General features: G+C 40.8%; 1 protein-coding gene across 2 annotated transcripts in view; it reads right to left on the minus strand.

The window, feature by feature from the left end:
* The window catches only part of ZC3H3 (zinc finger CCCH-type containing 3), a 508,339-nt gene that overhangs the window by 141,679 nt on the left and 342,572 nt on the right, over positions 1–24,088 (minus strand). For both annotated transcript variants that reach the window (XM_069096901.1, XM_069096902.1), the window contains exon 5: positions 6,947–7,122. In XM_069096901.1, the coding sequence (XP_068953002.1) occupies positions 6,947–7,122 (176 nt within the window). The remainder of the gene's footprint in view (positions 1–6,946; positions 7,123–24,088) is intronic.

Genomic DNA, 24,088 nt, shown 5'->3' on the forward strand with positions numbered 1-24,088 from the left:
TTTTTCCATGCCTTCCCTCTCTTCCTAATCACTTCTGTTTTGAACTCCCCTCATTTTCCCTAGGCTTCCCTGTACTGACAACAGAAAAAGAGAATTTGAGAGACCTCAGAGGCAACCTAGTACAAACTATATATAAAAGAAATCCCCACTGTAACATACCAAACAAAAGCCCCATGGGGTTAGTAAGATCAGGCATATTACTATCTCCCTTATAACTAACTACACTGAAGTTGAAAGAGGGTATACTTACTTACTTGTCCTAGTGAATGCCAGAGGAAAAACCTGACTTTAGATTACCTGACAGCCTATGTCTTTTAAAGACCGTATGGAGCATTGTGACCTTGAGCTTCAAAGCAGGCAGAAACTCTGGGGTCACAGGTTAGGACAAAAGGGACATCCTGCTTTTCTGTTCTTAGCATGACCTCCAAGAACTTGAAATGAAAAATAAGGAAATCTAACTAGTTTGACAGGTTGAGTTACAGGTTTTGTCCTTAGGAATCCCAGGTCTGAGCACAGATACATAGTCCGTGACTACAAGGAGTTCCCTGTTCTGAGGTAATGGCTGGGGCAAACCTACATGAAAGACATAAGAACACAATGAAATCTATACGACTGAAGTGAGGACATGACAACTAGAGAAAAGGAGTTTTGAGTCAGTAATAGAAATCCTGCTATTGCTTTCCCAAGTGTGTAATAGAGGGAGAAGAGGAACTCTACTCTTCTGTCTTGTTCTTCTTTCTAGAGTTACAACTAAGATGATTCTTTTAACCAGTGTAAGATTCCTTTGTCCTATAAGGGCAAAGAAAAGTCAAGATAGCAGGGCCAAGTAACCCTTCCTAGACTGACAATGTATTGTCTTGTCCATCCCCATCTGATAGCAAACGGTCTACTGTCAGGGTAAGCCACAAAACACATGCAGGGTGGAGTATGACAGGGATTATCTGCTTTCTAAATAATCAGGTTGGCTTCTGACTGAAGGGGCTTGGATTGGTTGAAAACTATTGCTTCAATGAAAGATTATTAGGAGCAAATCAACTGGAAGCAGGGAAATTCAGGGAACAGGTAGAAGAAGGAGCCAAGAGAGGTGAGGGGCAAGAATACTTTACAGGAATAGGTTCCTGTTTGGCATGAGAGAGAAGTCTATAGATCCATGTAAATATTTCTATATCAAGGTTTAAGAAAAAAAAGTACAAACACACGCAAACACACACACACACACACACACACACACACACACACACACACACCCCTTTTGAGGGTAATGAGATTAAATTCTAAACCTTAAATTTCATTTAAAGATGTTTATCTCTAACTGTCGCTAGGTGGTGCAGTGTATAGAGTGCTGGCCTTGAGTCAGGAAGACCTGAATTCAAATCTGGCCTTACATACTAGCTGTGTGACCCTAGGCATGTCACTTAACCCTGTCTGCCTCAGTTTCCTCATCCGTGAAATGAACCAAATAAGGAAATGCCAAACCACTCCAATATCTTTGCCAAGAAAACCCCAAATGGGGTCACAAAGAGTAAGACACAACTTGAAACGACTCAACAAAAACAACATCTCTACCCTTACATCTTGAGGAATACTTCCAGTCATTTTCGTCAGAAGAGTCTTGTGGAAGGGGGGACATCATTAATAATCAGTTCCATGTGTATATCACTGTAGCTGTAGTATACTTTTTAGACGTAATCCTTACATCAATGGATATTTACAAAAGCCTGGTGAGGCAAGCAGAGATACTCCCATCCCGCACAAATAAGGAAAGTGAGAAGACAAGACTTGCCTAACCACTTCTCTTTTCCCTTTTCCATAGAACTTTAAGATTTGTAATGACACTATGAGAGAGGCAGTACAAATGTTATTCTCCTGCTGTAGATGAGTAAATTGAAGCATAGAGAGAGGAGGGTACTTGTCTAAAATCACATAGCTAGTTAGTGGCATAGGTGGGGCTCAAGACCCAGGCCATCTTGCCTTCAAGTCTACTGTTTAAAATTTCCACTGTCTCATGTATTAGAGTGAAGTTTCCTGGCTTATATCACACATCAGACATAATAAAGAATGTGATAAGAGCAAAGAAGTGATCTAGTCAAAGTGCTTTGGAAAATTTAAGAAAGATGAAAGAGAATACTTTTAAATGGGAAAAAAACCCCACAAAACTTTCGTGAAAATCTTCCTGAAGGAAGGAAGAGAAACACTTCAATAAACAGAACTAAGTATTTTTAAATAAAATTCTGGGTTAGGAATTGCTCTTAGAATTAGCTAAGGGAAAATAATGTCATTGGAAATGCATTCCAGGTATGGGGATGGCATAAAGAGGAGAGCAGGATGAGGTCAGAAAACAACAAGTAGTAGAAAACCTATAAATTGGCTGGAATGTAGAATGTGTGAAGAGGAATCATGTGAAATAAAGCTGAAAAGGCAGGCTGAAGCTAGACTGTGATGGCCCTTAAAGGCCCTGTAGATGAAGGGGTTTGTTCTTTATCCTACATGGAAGAGAGAGCCAATGAAGGTTTTTGCACAGGGGAGTGTCATGGCTAGATTTAGATTTAGACAATTATTTCAGCAGTTTTGGGAGAAGCTGGAAGCAGGGAGACCAATTAAGAGACTGTTACAACAGAACAAAAGGTAGGTGATTAGGGCTTAAACTAGGACAGTGGCACTCGAAAAAGAAAGAAAAGAACAGATTTGAGAGATATTGTTATTGAAGGGAGAACTGATGATTTTTGACAGTAAGAAAGTAGTAGGAGAGAGAGGAGTAAAAGATACTTTTGAGATTTTTGAGTTTAGGAAGATGGTGGTACCATCAAACAAAATTAGATAAGCTAGGAAGGAGGATAGGTTTTGGGAACAGATTATGAGTTCAGTTTTGAGGCAGGTAGGACTTGTGCTATTAGACATCTTATCGGGGCGGCTAGGTGGTGCGGTGAGTAAAGCACTGGCCCCGGAGTCAGGAGGACCCAAGTTCAGTTCTGGCCTCAGATACTTAACACCCCCACACACAAAAAAAACCTAGCCATGTAACCTTGGGCAAGTTACTTAACCCCAATTACTCTCCAAAAGGAAAAAAAAAAGACATCTTATTAGTGAGTTAGGGACTTGGATCTAGAGCTCAAGAGTTTGAAATACAGAAGCTATAAGTGATATGCCAGGAGATGATATCTGAGTGGGGAATATGGATGGCTAGGGTGGCCAAGACTGACAAGTGACAGTACTTAGAGCATTGAATCTTTTTTTTTTAAACAGGAACAATTTAATTATTTGACTTTGACATCCAGCATCTATAAGAAACTTTTAAGAGGAATCAATATCCAGAATTGTAAAAGTAAAAAAAAAATACAACCATATTTTACAAAAAAAAGGAAAACAAATTTTAATGTGAATTATTCAAAATCAACATTGATCAGACTATCACTGAACATATTTTGGGCCTCTTCCCAAAGTTCCTCCTTGCTGCTTATTTTTTCTACCTTTGTCAAATCCTTAAGATATTTCTTTTTCTTTTAAATTTTTTTTTCTCTTTTTTGCTTTTTGGAGGATAATTGGGGTTAAGTGACTTGCCCAAAGTCACACGGCTAGTGTGTCAAGTGTCTGAGGCTGCATTTGAACTCAGGTCTTCCTGACTCCAGGGCTGCTGCTCTCTTCACTGCACCACCTAGCAGCCCCAAAGATATTTCTTAAATGGAAAAAGAGGTGGTTTGTTTCATAAAGTAAAAATGGCACTTATCAGAAGGGTCAGGGTAGCCATAAACCAGATACTATGAATTAATGAAAAATATTTACTGAACTCCTATTCCTACTGAGTTCCAAGTGCTATGCTCAGTACTGGGAATGGACAACAACTACAAAAAGACAATTTACGGTCAAGTTCACACTTTGGGTGGGTGGGGAGACAACATAGTTCAGTTGTTGGGTAAATGAAAAGACTTTTTAAAAAGTTCTAAGTCCTGAAAGTCATAAGAATATACCAGATGGGCAGATTGCATGGCCCAGATAGGCATCTTTAGATTGTCAGAAAGTCAGATGAAGGCCTAAAAGCAGGGCAAATGGTAAAACCAGAAGTCCCTAGAAAGCAGTGTCAGGGGAGATAGCAAGGTTTCTTTCACAGTTCCTTTTACCTGGAAGCAAAGTTGGTGACTCCTATTACCCCAAAGTCATATGAGTAGTCAAGCAGTTTGGATTGGAGCAAGACTTGTTGGATATGTCAGAGATGAGGATATCTGCCTTTCTCTTCTTATTAGTACATGTGAACAATTTCTACAGTTATTCATAGTACGTTTATAGTATAGTATATGGTATTTTGTTTATATTATTGAAGAAAAATGAAAATAGCACATAGAAAAATGAGAAAGCATGGGAAGAAAATGACCAAAGATAGCCATGGAAGACAGGTACAACACAAGGAGATGGAAAGGGTAAAAAGATTGATTTGGAGATTATATTGCAGGATTAAAGAGAGTGACCCTTTAAACTTCACCATCTGCAAAGTATTGAGTCTTCTCACTTTCTAGTTGTAGAGCATTGAGTCTTAAGGGAACATTTTGTTGCAGACAAGGGAATAATGGAGAAGTAAAAGTAATGAAAAAGAAACTCCTAAGCACCCATTCACAAAACATTTTAGAAAAATGGCTCAGGTGTCAAATCAGAAAAAGTATATGGTGGAAATGATTCAGTTAGGAATTAGCAGAATGGGAACAGGAATTCAAATGCAGAAAATAGTGCCCTATTACATGGTGAGGGCTGTCAAGGGCAGTAAGTGATTCAAGAACTGCAGTGAAAGACTGGAAGAAAAAGGGAGGAATCAAGGCACTAGAGATCATGATGAGGGCCAAAGAACAGATGAAGGAAAAATGAGACATTCAGAGAGAAAGAAGGGGAAGAAAATTCCATTATAGAGGGGAATTTCAGAATAGGGGAGGTAAAATAGTCTGGTAAGGGCAAATTCTAAGATGCATGACCTTGATGATAGGAGGCTGAGGCAAAGAGAACAAAGGGGTCACTTGAGTTAAGGAGGCAGATGAGTTGAAAGGCTAATATTGTCATGAAGACTGTCACGAGGCAGAAAAATTAGATTTGTTTTGCTTGACCTCAGAGGGAAGAATTCTAAACAATAGATGCAAGTGCACAGAGGCAGGTATTAACTTCATATAAAGAAAAACCTCCTAATGATTTGAGTTCTCCACCAGTGGAATGGACTACCTTAGGAGATGATCTGTTCCCCATCAATGGAATTCTCCAAGAAGAGAACAGATGACCAACAATCAAGTATGTTGTAGAAGGGATTCCTGCTCAGGCATGAGCTAGATAAGGGGTTCATAACCTGGAGTTTGCAAACTGGTTTAAAAAAAATGTTCTGATTACTGTATTTCAACATAATTGGTTTCCTTTCCAAACTTATGTATTTTATTTTATGTATTTAAAAACGTTAGTCTAAGAAGGAATCCATAGGTTTCACCAGACTGGAAAGGGGTCTATGACACCAAAAAAGTTAAGAATCCCTGAGAGAAATCCCAGGATTTCTCTGAGTCCTCTTACAGATAAACCCTGGTCTTCTGAATCCAAAACCAGTGTTTTTTCTCTTACATCATTTCTCACATTTTCAGTGTAGAAACTACTGTTTGCCTCAGAGGAATATTTATGGCCAGGGCCAGTAGTATCTGTGCTGAACAGGCCATGCGCTTTTCTAAGGTGGCATACATATTCTCTCCAGGTCTCTGTGACTTGTCATGGTTCCCTGTGGTGCTAGGGAAGTATGTTGGCAGCTGGAGCCTTTGCAATCTGGCACACAGCTCAGAATCTCGCTCATCTTGATGGACAAGAAAGAGGGGAAATTGGACTGAGACTGAAATATTTTTCTAGTTAATTTGTACAATAACCGAGTCCAAAGAATTTCCTTCTCCTCATCCCGCTTCCCTGTGCAGCTGGAGCTAGAGGTACGGCTGAGATGCCGATTTTAGACACAGTTAGCGAGGCATTGCCAACATGATTATGGCAGGAGCAGCAGGCCCCAGGTGTTCACTAACCCCTATCTTGTTTATCATACCTGCCTCATTTCTTTTGTCCAAAAGGAAAACACACGCACACACGCATATGCACACAGACACACGTGTGCACACCCCCTTAGAAAATGAAGGGAAGCTCAGCCAAGTGATAAAGGCAGGCATATGGCTCCCTTGAGGCTGTCCTTTTCCTTCCTGTCTCCACTCAGGCTTTTCCCTTGGGATGTCAAGATAATTGAAATTTCCTCACCCACTGGGGCCCTCTGTTTTGAAGCAAGTCTTCCTTCTCTGCTCCAAGATCCTCAATCTGTCTTGTTTTTGACGGCTCTTGAGATATTCTTTTATATGTATTTAATAAGAAAATTAATTCCCTGTGCTGGGCTCAGAACCATTTGGGAAGCATTCATTTGGAGCGCCTCTCTTGGCACTTTATCCCTTTGCTTAGAGCTGTAGTGTGGCTAGGGCTCGTTGGAGCCTGATTATCCTAGGACTGAGGATTCTGCCCTTTGGTTGGTTGAGAGGAAATTAGAAAAAGAAAAATACCTGGAAGGACTGGGTAGGCTGCCTGGAGCTGTGAATGCTTATTAAATGTTCTCTATACTGAATTACGTGCCCAAGCCTCAAAAGGACAGTGACGGCAATAAGAAAGGTCTCAGGGAGCCAGGAATTGGGAAAGTTTAGTCACTTCTTCAACTCCACTTGTCCTCTAGTACTTAATCACAGGGTCACAGAATCATAGATAAAAGCAACCTGAGAGATCATCTAGTCCAATTCCTTCACTTAAAAGTGGAGGAAGCTGAGGTCCAGAGAGGGAAACTAACTTCCCAAGGATGCGGAGGTTCTGAATCCGGCTCTGATGACTCAGAAGTCATGGCTCTTTCTACTAAGCCCCAGTGCCTCCCTATCTTTTCACCAACATGATCATGCCTTCCATTAAGTGCCCAGGTCACCTGCTCTTAGAAGATGCTTGTTGTTCCCATCACTGGGCCGGCCTGAGGTCTTGGAAAGCTTGTTAGCAGACACTCTGTACATGACACCTCCGATACACCGGTAGCCCTTGTTCTTCCACGTTGGTGGACTTGTCTGTGATTTCCCACTCAGGGCTGAATGTCGCAATCGATTCAGTCTGCAAAAACAAGGAGATACCATGTCATGTCAAAAGCTGGTGAAACATACCAGACGCTTCTCTGAGAAATATAAGGGAAGACAGATTGACTGCAGACCATCATGAAGAGATAGCAGGGCCAAAGAAGAACATTTAGATAACTGACCAAGTCCACTGACATGTGGGATGAAGTGAATTTCTGATGGTGACTCTGAAGGCTCTATGCCACAGCTTTAACAACAACAACGAGAACAACAACAGCGGCCCATATGTCTATGAGGCTCTGAGGGTGGCTTCATAACCACCCTGTGAAACAGTGTGTCTTTATTATCCCCATTTTGTGGATCTGAAAACTGAGGCTCAGAGAAGGGAAGTGACTTGTACATGGTCAAGGGAAGGAGCTAAGATTCAATAGTACACCAGTGGCACTTGCCTCAGAGAATTAGTCAAGGTGCTAGACCAGTGATATCTGCGTTAGTGTAACAAAGTAAGCAGGCCTATCAAGCTAGACAGGATCCAGGACAAAGAATCTCTTTTTCTCCCTTTCTCTTTAATTAAGGAAATTAATTTGTCAAATTCCTCTAAAAAATGATAATGTCAGAAAACCAAGCAAAGATAGGGTATTATAGTGGCTGGGAAGGGGTGGAGGATACAAGCATCAAGTACTTACTCCATGGCAGGTACTGTGCTAAGTGCTTCACAAATATTCCCAGAGAGGTAGGTGTTATTACTACCCCCATTTTATAGCTGAGCAAAGGCATAGAGAAGTTATGTGACTTGCCCAGGGTCACACATGTAATAAGTGTCTGAGGTCAAATTTGAACTTGGGTCTTCTTGACATCAGGTCCAGCACTGTATCCACTGCCCCTAGATGCCTAGGTATCTAGGTGGTACAGTGTTTGGAGGTAAAAAAAAAATTAGATTATTTAGAGAGTAATAATTATTTCTAATGGTACAAATGTAACTCACAGAATCCTTTTAGAGGCAAAGACTAGTGGTGGGATATTAGCAAAGGAGGCCATATCTACCTTTTCCCTCCTGCTTCTCTACTTGACCTCTATTTGCCTTTTTCTCCTATCCAAAGTCTAGGCAGGGGAAAAAAAGGAACAGTCCAGACTTCTAAAGAGAACAGTAATGAATTTATTGGTAAGACCAAAGAGGTCTTTATTTGAACAAGGATGAAGGAATATCATTCCAATGGTAAAATTTCAGACATCAATGAACTGGCAAGAACCATATATTTGGAAGTAAAGGCCTTGCTTTGTTTGTTAAATCAATATTAGGTCCTAGGAAGCTGCCCTGAAGGGAAGAAGGACCCTATGGGGCATTCTTGAGTAGAGAAAGGCCATGTGCCTGGAGAAATAGTATAGGGCTCCAGAAAGAAAACTGTGGCCAAAAGGCTTTCTAGACCTAGCTCTTGTCTATGCTCTAAACTAGACTATAATGTTTATAGTTAATGATGGTGGGCCTTGAGACTAGCTTAGTGTTTTCCTGCTTACTTCCTAAGGACCTAAAGGGAATGCCAATTTTTGTCTACAGTTCCATGGTGCCTCTATGAAGAAAGGCCCCGTCCTAAGTGCTTTTCCAGAAGCAGTTCTGTCAGCTGGGAAAGGCCTCATATTCTCAGAGCTAAGCAGCCCTCACTATATTTGGAAGCACTGGGTTATCGTCTTTGAGGGGGAATCTCACATTAGCTCCTATGTGATACACGTACCTCTGGCCTACAAATATGTGACTTTCCTGAGGTGTGCCTGTAGCTGCTTCCCTTCTACCATCTCATTCTCCTCTCCATTTCTTAAATGCTCTGCTGGCTTCTTGAGCCCTCAGCGAACTAAATTAACAGCAACATTAACCTTCCCCTCCTGGGAGCAGCTTCACTGCTATTACTCTTTTATATCATTATTCTATTGTTGCCATATCATTATCATCTCATTGTCCTTTGGATTTCAAGAGGAAGCTACTGACACTGAGTATTATATGTTAAATCTACTTGTTCTTGCTTCTCTCATTTCTTTCCCTCTTTCTCTTCTCTGAATTTATCTACTTTCTTTTCATCGTCTTTATCTTCCCTCCATTCTTTCCCCTTTACTTTTTGACCTCTCCTTTTGTGCTGTGCATCTTTTCCCCTTTATCAACTCTTTTTTTCTTCTACTGTCTCTCTTCCTCTGTATCCTGCTCTTCTTATCCTATTTTCTCTCTTTCCCTCCACTGGTTTTTTCCCCCTCATTTAGTTTAGTGATTTTTTCCTCTGCCCATTCTCTGTTTAGGCCATAGGGCCTTTTTTTTTCCCCACTGGGGATTTAATCCATTCAGCTTGGGAAGTCTCAACCAGGAGGCTTTGACTGTGAGCACAAGCTCACATACCTTGATGGCCCCTCCATCTAGGGGTACTTGTCCTACTTCACATTCTACCCTGTTCATTTTCTTGCCATCTACCCTGCCAGTGTCTCTCCTTTTTTTCCTTTTTGCCAACTTCCCTAACCCTATCCCTCAGGTTTGCTACCTGGTTTTCTGGGAGACCTAATCAAATCAATACTGCCATCTCTACTGGAAAGGGCATGTTGATTAACTCCCCTGTAGCTCAACTCACCATCCCTGTGATCCCAAACCAAAATATCCCTTCCTATCTACCAGTCCCCAGTAGGGCTTGTCATTCTTTATATGTGTCTGTCTCTGCTTCATTCATTCACACAGACACCACACCACATTAGGCCAGCTGGTTTAGTACCTTTAGTACCTTCCCAAGTTGAAGTCAGGTTGGTGAGCTTCTGCTTGCTAGAAGCAAGGTATTAGGTCAGGCCAAGTGTGGCATATTTGGAGTTAGGCCAGAACATGCTCACTGGCCCAGAGGGTACAAGAAGACTGTCATTATTTCAGGCCTGCCCTCCTCTACTGCAGATACAGGGATCCCTAGCCTCCCTGAAGGATCAGTTCCCACTGTGTATTCCCTACTATGTAAATCAAAATGTTCTCCCTTTTTCTTGTTCTCTTCAATCCCTAGTTTATCAATTGACAAAAAGGTAGAGCTTATTCTTTAGTTTTGATAGTATGGTAGCAACATTTACCAGTAAACTAGCTCTCTTTCAAAGGGCAGCAAGGTGGCACAATGGAATAGAGCACTGGGCCTGGAGTCAGGAAGACCTGAGTTCAAATTCAGTCTCAGACACTTACTTATTAGCTGTAGACCTTGGGCAAGTCACTTAACCCTGTTCACCTCAGTTTTCTTGTCTGTAAAATGAAATGGAGAAGGAAATGGCAAACTACACCAGTATCTTCACTAAGAAAACCCCAAATGAGGTCACACAAAGAGTCAGACATGTCTAAAGATGACTCAACAACAACAAACCTCTTTCAAACTACCAGAGCATAAGGAATGATATTAGTGATAAAAGACTCCTATTTTTATAGTGCTTTAATAAGATTGCATAATAACTCTCTTCCCTACCCTGTGAGGTAGGCAATAAAAATATTATTTTACAGGAAGAAAATGGAGGCTTACAGAGCCGAAGTGAGTTACCCAAGGTCACATTGCTAGTTAAGTGTCAGAAATAGGATTTGAACTTTGGTGTCTTCATTCCAAGACCAGTATTCTTTCTCCATTCATTTCCCATCCAACTTCACTCCTTTGGACCTCTCTTCATCCTGACGAGATCACTCCAGCCCTGGAGCTCATACCTCCGCAGTCTCCTCTGCTCTGGGGAGCTCCGGCCCAGGCCAGTCACTTTGTCACTTCTCATAAGGCTACATTCCTCCAGCCTTCTTCATCATGCCCAGTGCCTGGTACCTTCCCTCCCTTATCCACCTTTTGTGTGCTGCCTTCTCCTGTTAAGATTGTTAAGCTCTGTGAGGAGAAGCACTGTCTTTTCTTTTGTATTTTTGCATTGCCATCATTTAACACAGTGCTTGGCACATATAAGGTGTAGTATTCAGAAAGAGGAAAGACTGCCAAGGCTTCAAGTGGACAGGAAAGGCCGTACCTGAAGGAGGTAGCAACTGAGCTAAGTCTAGACAGACAGGTAGGATTTAGTTATGCAGAAAGTACGGGGATGGGGTTTCCCTGGCAATCTTAGGCCACAGGAATCTTACTTCTTACAATTCCTGCCATCATGGAACATATACTATAATAGACAGAATTGTAACATATAAGAATTATAAAAGGTAAAGTATAATGAGGACAAAGGAAAGATTCAGACAAAATGCTCTGGTAAATCTGAAAGAGAAGCCTTTCATTTGGAGGGCTCAGGAAAGGTTTCATGGAGGACGAGATGGAAGCTGATTTTCAGAAGTACAGAAAAATTTCAATAGGTAGAGATATGGGAAAAGCACATTCTAGGCATAAGGGTAGGAACACATAGATGAATAAAAGGAAATTAATAAAAAAGAAAATAAGGTTGGAAAGGTAAGCTGGGACCAGAGAGACTTGAATACTGAGAATTATTTATTTAATCCAGGTGACAGATAACAGTATTGGCTAAAACTTCTAGGACAGTGGCTAATATGTGAACAGGATTTTATGGTTTATGTAGTACTTTCATATTTTCAATTCTCTTGCTAGCCTAGTGAGGTAGGAAGGAGAGGATTACTGCTGATGTTTTATAGATGAAGAAATTAAGGCTTAAGTAGGGGAAGTGACTTTTTCAAGGTCACATGATTAGCAAGGTGCTAAAATTGAAACCCAGACCTCTTGACTTCTATGTCACTATATTAACAAATAATATCCTGCACTGATATACTGCTTTAAGGCTGACAAAATGATTTACAAATATTATTTCATCTGATCATCTCACAATCCTCTGGGGTAGGTACTGAGAAATCAAGTCACTTGCCTAGAGTCACAAAGCTCTTAAGTGTCTCAGGAAAAATTTGAATTCAGGTTTTACTGACTCCAGATCTAGCACTCTAACCATTGCACTACCCAGCTATCCACCACATATTTCATTATTGGGAGGGAAGGGAAAAAAGAGGGAAAAGGGATGCTGATACAATACTAGATTTAGCTCTTTCCAATGGATCATATATTTCAAAGTTGGAAGGGCCCATAGAGATTACCTAATTCAATCCTCTTATTTGATAAATGAAAAGCATTTGAGTATGCTTATGGTGTGAAAGTATGTACTCCCTTTCCTGTTCTTCTTCTCTGTCACCTCCCTGAAGAAACATCTCCTAATCCATCTATATCATAGGCCAACTTGCCCCAAGAGGGACTCTCCTCTCCTGGCTGGCCCTATTAAAGAAGAGGTGATAGAGGGGCGGCCAGGTAGCACAATGAGTAAGAGCACCGGCTCCAGTGTCAAGATGACCTGGAGATCGAATCCCGGGCTCAAACACTTAGCACCCACTCAGAAACACCTGGCCGTGTAACCTTGAGCAAGTTACTTAACCCCAATTGCTTAGGGGAGGCCAGGTGGCTCAGCGAGTAAGAGCACCAGCTCCAGTGTTGGGACGACCTGGGGATCAAATCTGGGCTCAGATACTCAGCACCACACCCAGAAATAACTGGCCGTGTAACCTTGAGCAAGTTACTTAGCCCCGATTGCTTTAAAAAAAAAAAAAGGGGGGTGATGGGTGATAGCACCACTGAGCCAAAAATGAACAGCTCTTGTTTTAGGTGGGAGACAGAAGAGATCCAAGAGAGGGGTGTCCTCACCATATCAGACCCATTCAGGAACAGTTATCTTCTACATTTAGTATAAATTCTAATGGGAATGTACTTATGCAAATTAAAGCTCTAATTCGATACTAGTTCAGACTATGCTTATAATGCTATTACTGCAAAGAATATCAATAGGACAGTGCTGAAAAATCTGTGTAAATTAAAGCCTGGTAGTCAGTCTATCAGCAGAATGCAATCCCTATATGAATTACCTTTAAATGAAGATGTGTTTGAAAGAGAGAGTAAGAACATGTAATTGTTATATTTATTGGTAGCAAGACAGGCAGACTCACTTAACTTGCTGTTGTCCCTGGCTATCAACTCAGCTGCCCAACTCCTCAGAAGCTGCTGAGTATGTTGAAATTCTGCAATGTGAAAGGTAACTTCAGGACAGGATGTCCTGGATAGCCAGGACCGGGCTAGCTCTTCTCCTTCGGTCAGTGTTCAGTTTAGACCAAGGTCAATGTGAGAGAAGAGTTCAAGGGCTTGGGTATGGTACTGCAAGACTAGGAAGCAAGCCTAGTGTGGAGAACGCATTCTAACAAGGAACTGATTCAACTGGTATACAGGTACAATAGCTATTCCCTAGTAGATAAATGGTCAATGAACTTGGGCAAATGAATGGGCAATTTTCAAAAAAAGAAATCTTAAGCTATCAACAACTACATTTTTAAAATGCTCCAAATCACTAATAATCAGAGAAATGCAAATTAAAGCACCTCATGGGTTCTATTTTACACACAGTCAAACTGGCAAAAGTGACCCCAAAAAGTGAAATGATAACTATTGGAGAAGCTTCAGAAAAATAGGCACAATAAACAAACAGACCGCTGGTGGAGGTATTAAATGTCTAGCCCAGGGGCGGGAAACCTACAGCCTTGAGGTCATACGTGGCCCCCTAAGTCTTCAAGTGAGGCCCTCTGACAGAATCCAAACTTTACAGAACAAATCTCCTTAATAAAAGGATTTGTTCTATACAACTTAGACTCAGTCAAAAGGTCATACCCAAGGACATAGAAGGACACATGCGGCCTTGAGGCCACAGGTTCCCCACTCTTGGTCTAGTCAGTCTGGAAAGTAATCTATGTCCCAAAAGGCACTTAAACTGTGCATAACTTTTGATAAAAATTTTTTTACCATTACTAAGCATATATTCAGAGATCAAATAAAGAATAAAAAGACACACATGTGCAAAAATATTATAAAAGCTCGTTTTGTTACGGCAAAGAACTGAAAACTGTGGGAGTGATCCACCTATTGGAGAATGCTAAACAAATTCTAGTATATGAATTAAAACTACTGTGCTACCATGTACCAAGATAAGGGCAAAATAGATAAATGATTTAGACAAAAAAGGTTATCATAAGTAAATTGGGGGAACACGGGAAAATGTACCTGTCAGATCTATGGATAAGGGAGGGGTTTATGACCAAATAAGAGACAGAGGGGATCACAGGATGTAAAATGGATAACTTTGACCACATGAAATTAGAAAGCTTTTGTATAAATAAAACTAAAGCAGGAAAAATTAGAAGGAAAAGAAGAAATTAGAGGAAAACTTTTTTACAGTAAGTTTCTCTGATAAGGGGATTGTTTGTCAAATATATAGGGAATTGAACTGAATTTATAAAAAGAGCCATTTCCCAGTTGATAAATGCTTAAAGGATATGAGCAGACAATTTTCAGTTTATACCAAGAGACACATGAAAAATGTTCTAAATCAGTACTGATTAGAGAAAGGCAAATTAAAACACTTTTCAGATACAACCTCACACCTATAAGATTGATTAACGAAAAAGAAAATGACAAATGCTGGAGGGGATGTGGGAAAACCGGGATACTAATGCATTGTTGATGGAGTTGTGAACCAGTCTAAAGATTCTGGAGAACAATCTGGAACTATGCCCAAAGGGCTATAAAACTGGGCATACCCTTTGACCCAACAATATCCTTGTATCTGTATCCCAAAGAGATTTTTTTTTAAAAGGGGGAGGAGGGGAAGGACCTATGTATACAAACATATTTGTAGCAGCTTTTTGGGGGGTTTCAAAGAGTTGGAAATGAGGAGATGCACTTCAATTGGGGAATGGTTGAACAAGTTGTGGTATAGGCTTATGATGGAATACTATTGTTCTATAAGAAATGACAAGCAGGATGGTTTCAGAAAAAACCTGGGAAGTTTTAAATGAACTGATGCAAAATGAAGGGAGCAGTACCTTGGAGAATACTGTACATAGTAATAGCAATACTGTAGGAAGAATCAACTGTGAAAGACTTAGCTACTCTGATCCAAAGGACCCCTGATGAAAAATATTATTCACCTACTTTGAGACCTGATGAACTATGAATGCAAAAATGAAACATGCTTTTTAAAAACTTTCTTTACTTTTCTCCTTGGGGGGGGGGGGGTGTTGTGTTTTCTTTTGCAACATGGCTAATATGGAAATATGTTTTACATGACTTTACATGTCTAATCAATGTCAAATTATTTGCCTTCTCAAGGAGTGGTGAGAGGCAGGAGGGAAGGAGAGAATCTGGAACTCAAAATTTTAAAAAATATTTTAAAAAATTACATGTAACTGGAAAATATTTAATGAAATAAAAACATATTAGAAAAAAACCTATGGTGTTATAAGAAATATCAAAAAGGTCACACTTTCAGAGAAACCTGGGAAGATTTATATGAACTAATGCAGAGTTAAAAATAAGAACTAGGAAAACAATATAATAACAATACTACAAAGAAAAACGATTTTAAAAGATTTAAGAACCTCTGCTATTCATAATCATCTCTTCTCAGAACTATTTCCTGGATTCTAGACTAGACTGGAGCTTTTTCTCAGAAGGAAATACCAGCAATCAGTGAACTACCCACTTAGCCTGGCCAAACTAAACTTGACCATCAATACTCAAGGTATAGGCTCTCTGGGACAAAGCCAGAACTATATGGTGCTTTGGCACTGCTTTAGCCACCCACCTGGCCCTAGGGTATATAAGTCTACTGGGAAGCTGGAGATACAGAGAACCAAATGTTAAAAGAACCAAGAAGGGTACAATTAGTATGGAACACTGAATCTGGAACAAAATGCGTTCCAGAATATTGAGGGAACCTTGAGCAGAAGTATGATTAGAGTGAGCAACAGTTAATTAGTAAAGGTTTCCTGGAAGAAAAGAGCAAGGGTATACAGATAGTGATAGATTTGAATAGATAAAACAGTTCACATAAAAAAAGATCTGAGGTTTTTATTGAACTAAAAGTTCAATGAACAATGTGATTTGACAGTCAAAAAAGCTAATGTCAACTTTGGTTAAGCTACTGGAAGTAGTATCCTGTGAATCAATCAATAAGCATTATTGCTTATTGCCAATTATATTCCAAATACTGTGCAAAGGATACAAGGAGAAAAGAGCCCTTGCTCTCAAGGTACTTACATTCTAACAAGACAGAATTGATTACAAGACCAAATGTAAGGTCCTCGAGGGTATGCATTAATTTTTTTTCTTTGTATCCACAGTACTAGGCATGGTGCCTGACACATTGTAATAGAGGTAGCTGGGGGATGAAGTGTACACAATGGCAGGCCTGGAGTCTGGGAAACTCGTTCAAATGTGGCCTTAAAGCACTTCTGACACTGAGCAAGTCACTTAAACTGTTTCTTCAACTGGAAAATGGGGCTAATAATAGCACCTACCTTGCAGGGTTGTTGTGTGGATCAAATGAAATAGTATTTGTAAAATGTGCTTAGTACAGTGTCTGACACATAGTAGCCCTATAATAATGCTTACTCCTTTCCCTAGTGCTTTATAGATACACTCTGGTCAACTTTTAGGTTTATACAAAACACATATAAAGTCAACACAAGGTGACCTTGAAAGGAAGGCCACGGGGCGGCCAGGTAGCACAGCGAGTAAGAGCACCGGCTTCAATGTTGAGAAGACCTGGAGATCGAATCCCGGGCTCAGACACTTAGCACCCACCCAGAAACACCTGGCCGTGTAACCTTGAGCAAGTTACTTAACCCCAATTGCTTAGGGGCGGCCAGGTGGCTCAGCGAGTAAGAGCACCAGCTCCAGTGTCTGGATGACCTGGATCAAATCCGGGCTCAGATACTCAGCACCACACCCAGAAATAGCTGGCCGTGTAACCTTGAGCAAGTTACTTAACCCCAATTGCTTTAAAAAAAAAAAAAAAAAAGGAAGGCCGCTAACAGCTAGGGGACCAGGAAAGGCCCCATTCAGAAAGAGACACTTTGGTTGAGTCTTGAAGGAAACGAAGCATTTCAAAAGGGAGGTGTTACAAGGAAAAAGACACCAGGCATGAGAGATGGTATAAAGGCTCAGAAACTGAAGATGGAGCACCGTGGGTGAGGAACTAGGATGGTTTAGCTGGACCACAGAATCTGTCTGTCAACAAGTATTTATTAAGCTCTTACTATATATGCCAGGCACTGTGCTAACGTTAGAAATACAAAGAAAGGAAAAAGCAAAAAATGTAAAATACCTCACCAATACCTGCTTCCAAGAAGCTTATATTCTTATTCTTATAAGTAAGACAAGATGTAAATCACCAGGTAAAAAGAAAAATGTAGGCCCAGAAGACGACGGGGGCCAACACAGAGGCCCAGAAGACAATGGGGGCTGGCCCAGACGCTGGGGTGTGCAGAGGCTCTGACGAGGCCCGATCAATATGGCAGCAAGTTGACCCACCAACAGCAAGGGCCGTTGCCAGGCCTATCACTGCAGGGCTGGGATTGGACAGAGCTGGGTAAGAGTAAAATGCAGGGCCCCTGGCAGTTTTTATCTCACCTCCTGAAAGAGATCCCAAATTGAAAAGTCCGTGAAATGTTGTGGCCAAACTCTAGAACTATCAGGTAAAGGATAAAATTCTACAAGCAGCCAGAAGAAAACAAGTCAAATATCTCGGAACCACAGTGAGGATTGCACAGGATCTGGCAGCTTCTACACTAAAAGATTGGAGGAACTAGAATATGATTTTTCGCAAGGCAAAAGAACTTGGATTACAACCAAGGATGACCTATTCAGCGAAACTGAACATATTCTTCCAGGCAAAGATATGGTCATTCAATGATATAATGGATTTCCAGACCTTCCTGATGAAAAATCCAGAGTTCAACGGAAAATTCAACCTCCAATTATGAGACACAAGAGAGACACAGAAAGAAATGAGGAGCAGATGGACTTCATATTTACCTGGAGAGGCTTATATGAACTGATGCTGAGTGAAAAGAACAGAATCAGGAGAAATTTGTATACAATTACAGACACAACGTATGTGTGATGACCAACTTTGATAGACTGGACTCTTCTCAGCAATGCAGGGTTCTAAGTCAACTCCAAAAGACTCATGATGGAGAGAGATATCTACATTCAGAGAAAGAACTAGAAAGAACAGAGTTTGAATCCAGATTGAAGCAAATTACCTGCTCTTTTTTTTTTTAATCTTGTTTGGTTTTGTTTCCTCTTTCCCATTGTTCATTCCATCATTCCATCTGATACAATCCTTCTTTATAACCTAACTGATGTCTAATGTGAAAGTATTTGCAGATCCTATACTTGATTGTATGCCACCATGGGGGGGAGAGAAAATTTGAAACTCAAGGAATTGTGGAACTGAATCTTGTAAACTAAAAGTAAACAAACAAATTAATAAAGACCAAAAAAAAGAAAGAAAAATGTACTTTAATTTGTGATAAGAAATTTGAAAGGCAAAAAAATTAGTATGAGAGGGACCAGAAAAAACTTCCTATTGAAAGTAGAATTTGAGCTGAATGTTGAAAATGTTGAATGTAGCCAAAGAAATCAAGAGGCAGAGGAGATGAGACACAGCATTCCAAGCATGGAGGACAGTCAGTACAAAAGCAGGAAGACAGGAAGTGAAGAGTTGTGTTCAAGGAACTTCAAAGTGGCCAGTGTCACTGGATCACAGAATGCACGGAGGGGAGCAAAGTATAAGCTTGGAAAGGAAAGAAACAGCCAGGTTTTGAAAAGCTTTAAATACTAAACATAAGGGTTTAGAAATTTGATTGCGAAGATGACAGGGCACCAGTAGAACTCACTGAAAAGGGAACTGACAAGGTCAATCTTATATTTTAGGAAAATTACCTTGGAAGCTGAATAGAAGGTGGGATAGAAGAAAGAAGCAACTTAAGGTTGAGAGACTAGTTAGAAGGCCATTGTAGTAATCTAGGTATAAATAATAAGGGCCTGTTCTAGGGTTGTGGCTGTATGAGTAGAGAGAAGGGAACATATGAAAGATGTCAATTTAGAAAAAAATAAGATTTCATGACTGAATGAATCTAAGGGGTAAGTTGAGAGTAAAGAATCAAGGGTAACACCAAGGTGGCAGCTCAGGGTCATTTGAAGGATGGTGGTGCCTTTGACAGTAAAAGGGAAGTCTGGAAGAGGGAAGGATTTATGAGTTCTGTTTTGGGCACGTGAGTTTGGAATGCCAATGGAAAATTCAATTTGAAAGGTTCAAGAGGTAATTAGAGATATGTGACAGTAGCTCAGCAGAAAGATGAGGAGACAGAACAAGAAGAGAGCAATATTGCAAAAATTTAAAGAGAAGACAGAAAATCTAGGCAACTGGCAGATGTTGTCAAATGCTATAGAGAAGCTGAAAAGTACCAGGACTGAAAGACCATTAGATTTGGCAATTAATAGATTACTGGTGAATTTGGAGAAGGCTATTTCAATTGAATGATGAGGCTATGAGACAGGGTATAAAGTGAAAAGCAAGTGTGAAGAGAGGAAGTAGAATCACCAATTGTAGATGACTTCCTCAAGGAGTTTATCCAGAAAAGGTATGAGAGTTATAGAACTCTACCATCTGTGGGGATAGTGGTAGGACTAGGTGAGGTGTTTTTTTTGAGGGGGAGGGTTGTTTTTTTGGAGTATACATAGGGAGACCTGGGTATGTTTGTAGGCCAAAGGGAAGGAGTCAAAAGATAGGGAGAGTTTAAAGATAAGAGTGGCAATGATAGTAGAGGGAGATTGCTGGAGAAGTTAGGAAGGGATTGGATGAAGTGTAACTTGTAGAAGGGTTGGCCTTGGAAGGAGAAGGAATTACTTCTTCATATAAGACTAAAATGAAGGAGGAGATGGTGGAATAAGATGTCTGACTGATGCAAAATGCAGTGCGGAGAAGAAGGAAACTTTCTCAGTGGTTGTATAATGGGAATGGGAATTTTTAAGATCTTCCCTGCCCCTAGGTTAAGTACACCTGGAGCCTGTGGTGGGAGGCTTGTTTCTCAGGAGATACTTTTGTGACTGGGAAGTGGGTCAAGAAGGTTATTACATTCTCTGAGCCAGGAGAAGGCTATATAATCCCTGATGTGAGGCTTTGCTTTGGGGCTCACTTTGAGAAGTGTTGTGTGATTTGATCACATGAGACTCTGGGCAGCCATTGTTGAGAGCCCCCTGGCTTTGAAAACCCAGATGTTGATGCTTCCTTCTCTGGAAACTGTGATTTGGTATGGATGTAATGGTTGGACAGTTTGGAAGCCTATCTCTTGATCTGTTTCTCTGTCTTGAAATGTTTCTGTTTGTACACTCTGAAGTTCAGGATGCTGACCTTTTTCCCCTGAACTAGGTAAACAATGTATGTTTGATTGATTAAGGTAAGCTTGTTATTAACCCATTTTGAGTCGCTTTCCTTTAGCAAAGCAGATCTAAGAACCTGTGTTGGCAACCACCCTGAGGATGCTGGGGTGCTTGCTGCTACAGTGGTTTCAATTGTTTTGGTGAAATATGAGATAACCTCCTGGATTGAGACCAGGAGGCTGTGGGTGCTGTGAGAGGCTTGAGGTTTGAAATAGCCATTGTAGAAAGTGGGATAGTGAAATAATTTAGGGAGGAATAGAATGTTTGCTTAGCTGCTGTCATGGCCCAATTGAGATTAGATTAACTGATGAAAGAATGAAATGAGCAGAACCAGGAGAATAATTTATATAATAACAACACTAAAGATAAACAACTTTGAAAGCTGTAAGAACTATGATCAATACAATGACCATTCAAGATTCCAGAGGATTGATGTGAAACATATTATCCGCCACCTGACAGAAAAGTGACAGATTTATAGTGCAGCATGAGACATATATGCAAATTTTATATTGAATATATGTATATAAATACATATTCGTATATAACAAATGAGAAGGTTTTTTTGCATGATTATGAATATTTCTTTTTTTTTGATGGGGTAGGGGAAGTAGGGAGAGAAAATAGATTTCTGTTTATTAAGAGAGATGGAGAGAGAGTGCAAAGAGAGAGACAGAGACAGATACCGAGACATTACCTAACTTAACTTTTAAGTGGGCCCAATCTGTATGGTTTTGTGATTTCTTCCAGTTCAGGAAGGAAAGGAAGGAAGAGAAGAGATAATGGGAGTAATAAGGAATAGTTCTTATAGGTTGGCAAAGTGAGATCAGCAATAAGAAAAAGGTGCAAAGGAATCAAGAGCGGTAGTTAGTGTAAAGTTGAACTGGTTTACCAAGTGGTCGAGATAGGGAAGGGAAGAGAATATAGCCACTGCAGGAGTGATGGTCTAGGAAAAAAGTGAGGGATGGAGGGAATGGACATCATGATGAGTATGAAAAATAAGGTTAAGGGGTTATAAGGCATAGGGATAGAATGATAAAAGATAATCAAGAAAAGGAATTTTGGAGTTCATGTACATAGAAGTAGAATAGTAGTGGGTATGACTATCTCTGTGTGTAATGAGGTGGATTGGGAGAATAGTCATGGGGACTGCAGAGATTAAGAAATTGGGAAATTAGGGTATTTGAAGAAGTGCAATCTCTATATATTGAAATCTAATATAAGAGCAGGAAGTGGGGAGAAGAGAAAGACTATGAGTCAGGCACTAAACTCACTGAGAAAGGGAGGAGAATGTTCAGTAGGTAATAGCTACTTAAGATCTGGATTGGGTAATAAATGTGTATATCATGAACATCAGAGAAGAAGTTGCTTAGTGAAGATGGTTAAAGAAAGATCTGGAAGTAGCAGTGAGGAGGATGGAATATTCAGAATTTATCTCAAGTCACCAGGCATGATACAAATTATACCAAGTGCTGGAAAAAGAGGACAGCAAAGGGATATTGTCAAGAGGGAGCCATATCTCAGAGCAGACTTAAGGCAAAAGGAAGTTTGTTTATTATGGAGTAGGCATTCTAGAGGGCAGAGTGGAAAGGATGGGTGGATCTGGGCTGGGGCATGGAAAAGGGAAGGTTGAGATGGATAATCCTGAGGAAAAGATATGATGAACAGGATTTACATATCAGCAACTGGAAGTTCAGAATCACTGGGATGGGGTGAGTATAAGGAAAGAGAAGTATACTAAACACTGAGCAGTGAATAAAAACATAGTAATAGTGGTTGGAGAGAAGTTCATTGGAAGAGGCATAAGAGTAGACTGTTTGAGGTTCTCCCTTAAAGTTCAGCCTCCTAGAAAATGGAGATATAACCTTTGAGACCCAAGGAGGAACTAATAACCTTGGAACTAATAAAGGGAAATCCTTCTTTACCACAGAGGAGGAGACAGGATAGTGTATATAGTAAAAGGAACACTAGATATGGATTGAGATAGAAGATCTGGGTTCAAATCCCAGTTCTCATATACTGCCTATATGAACTTGGGCAAGTCACTTATTCCCTTTGGCCCCCAATTTCCTCATTCATTAAAAAAAAGGAACTGAATTAATGATCTCAATGGGGCTTACAATTCTGAATTCTATAATCCCATAAGGAATGACCATACACAGGTGGGGAAGAGAATGGTCAGATCAGGAGCCCTGGGTCCTAGTACCTACTGGGAAGTTTAAGGATGAAGCTCCCAAACTCACCTTACAAACTGCGCTTCATGCTACAGAGGGAACATTAATGCTGTTTTAAGTCACCTCTATTTCTGCCAGCACTCTCAGACTAGGTGGCATGAGCCATTCAGAGATCTAACACAGCAAGCAGCTTTAGACATTTTTTTTTAATGGTCATGGAACCTATCTGGTTTTCTGGTTCACCCAAAGCCCTGGAACTCGGCCTGATCCCCCTAAAGGTGTTCAGTGTGGGGAGAAGGGAGGAACTGCTGCCTTGTGCTCAGAGAGCATTTTTGTCTTTTCTATTTGTCTGCAACAGCAGCTTTTTTTTTGGGGGGGGGGGGGGGTAGAAGTTCCTGCAAGTCATCAGAGACCTGCACTTTGGGTCTAACTGAAGCTGGGGCCCCCTGGTCTGCAATTTGGGGGATAGTACTTCATTAAAGAGGCCCCAAGGTGGTCACCAGCACAGTCTGCCCTCTTGGCTTACTCAGCCTCTGGTCAGGCTGCCCAGAATGCTGAACTCAGCTCCACCTGCTCTCAATGCCATTATTTACAAACTGTCATAAAAGTAGTACTACCAGGCACAGTGGAAACCCCAGGCCATCAAAGTGAAGGCTGCAATCACTGCAGCTTTTACATCTAAGCTTGCATGCCACCCACTGCCACTCTGCTCAGGAGGCAGCAACTCCTTTGAGATTTTCTGAGGTCCCTTTAAGGTCTTTCTTTCTGCAGAGCAGGAGCCTGGGCTTTGGATACTTCCAATGTATTTGTCCCCCACCCCTCATCCCCTCATCTCAATACACTCTGCTCAATCAGACTGCTTCTCTCAGCCTCAATTTCTCTATCTGTAAGGTGGGGATAATTTTTGCCAGCTAGTGACCTCAATGGGATCATTTCAGAGATAATGTTTGCAAAGTGCATAGAGCTGCTCCCGGGAACAAAAGCTGCTCTGTCAGTACAAAATATGACTACTTACAATGTAATCAAAAGCAGTATGAGCAAATGTTGCCGAAAGTACTTAACCTACTTTTCTTTAATTAAAATTCAAGTATACAAACACAAATCTTGGAAAGAACAAGCTCCATCCAGAGGGCTTCCCAGGAGCCTGATGCCAACTACCCACAACAGAATAAGTGGTATGAAGAGATATAAACCACCAAGGCCCTCTTAGTGGCCTGGGTGGACTAGATGATTACAAGGTCCCTATGAACTAAGATTCAGGGACTTGAAAGTCTTCTTAATTCAAGACCTGGAATCACTTTATTCAGCCTATCTACTTTGACAAGACTGTCCTATTACAAGCTCAGCAGGGAAATGGAAGTAGACTGCTGGATACTGCCTTGGTCCCTGAGGGAAGGGCTGCGGTCAAGCCACTAGGGAAGTTCTCAAGCTTCCAGCCTGGACTCCTGTCCTATTGCTCCCTCATGTTTAGGACTTTTAAAATACACACACAACTGACCTAGCAAGCTGGTCCTGGAGGCACTTATCCTCATCTTTC

This window comes from Petaurus breviceps, unplaced genomic scaffold (genome assembly GCF_028583685.1).
Source record: "Petaurus breviceps papuanus isolate PSGF00001 unplaced genomic scaffold, PetGlider_PUasm1.0 339, whole genome shotgun sequence".
In the NCBI taxonomy this organism is placed as follows: Eukaryota; Metazoa; Chordata; class Mammalia; order Diprotodontia; family Petauridae; genus Petaurus; species Petaurus breviceps.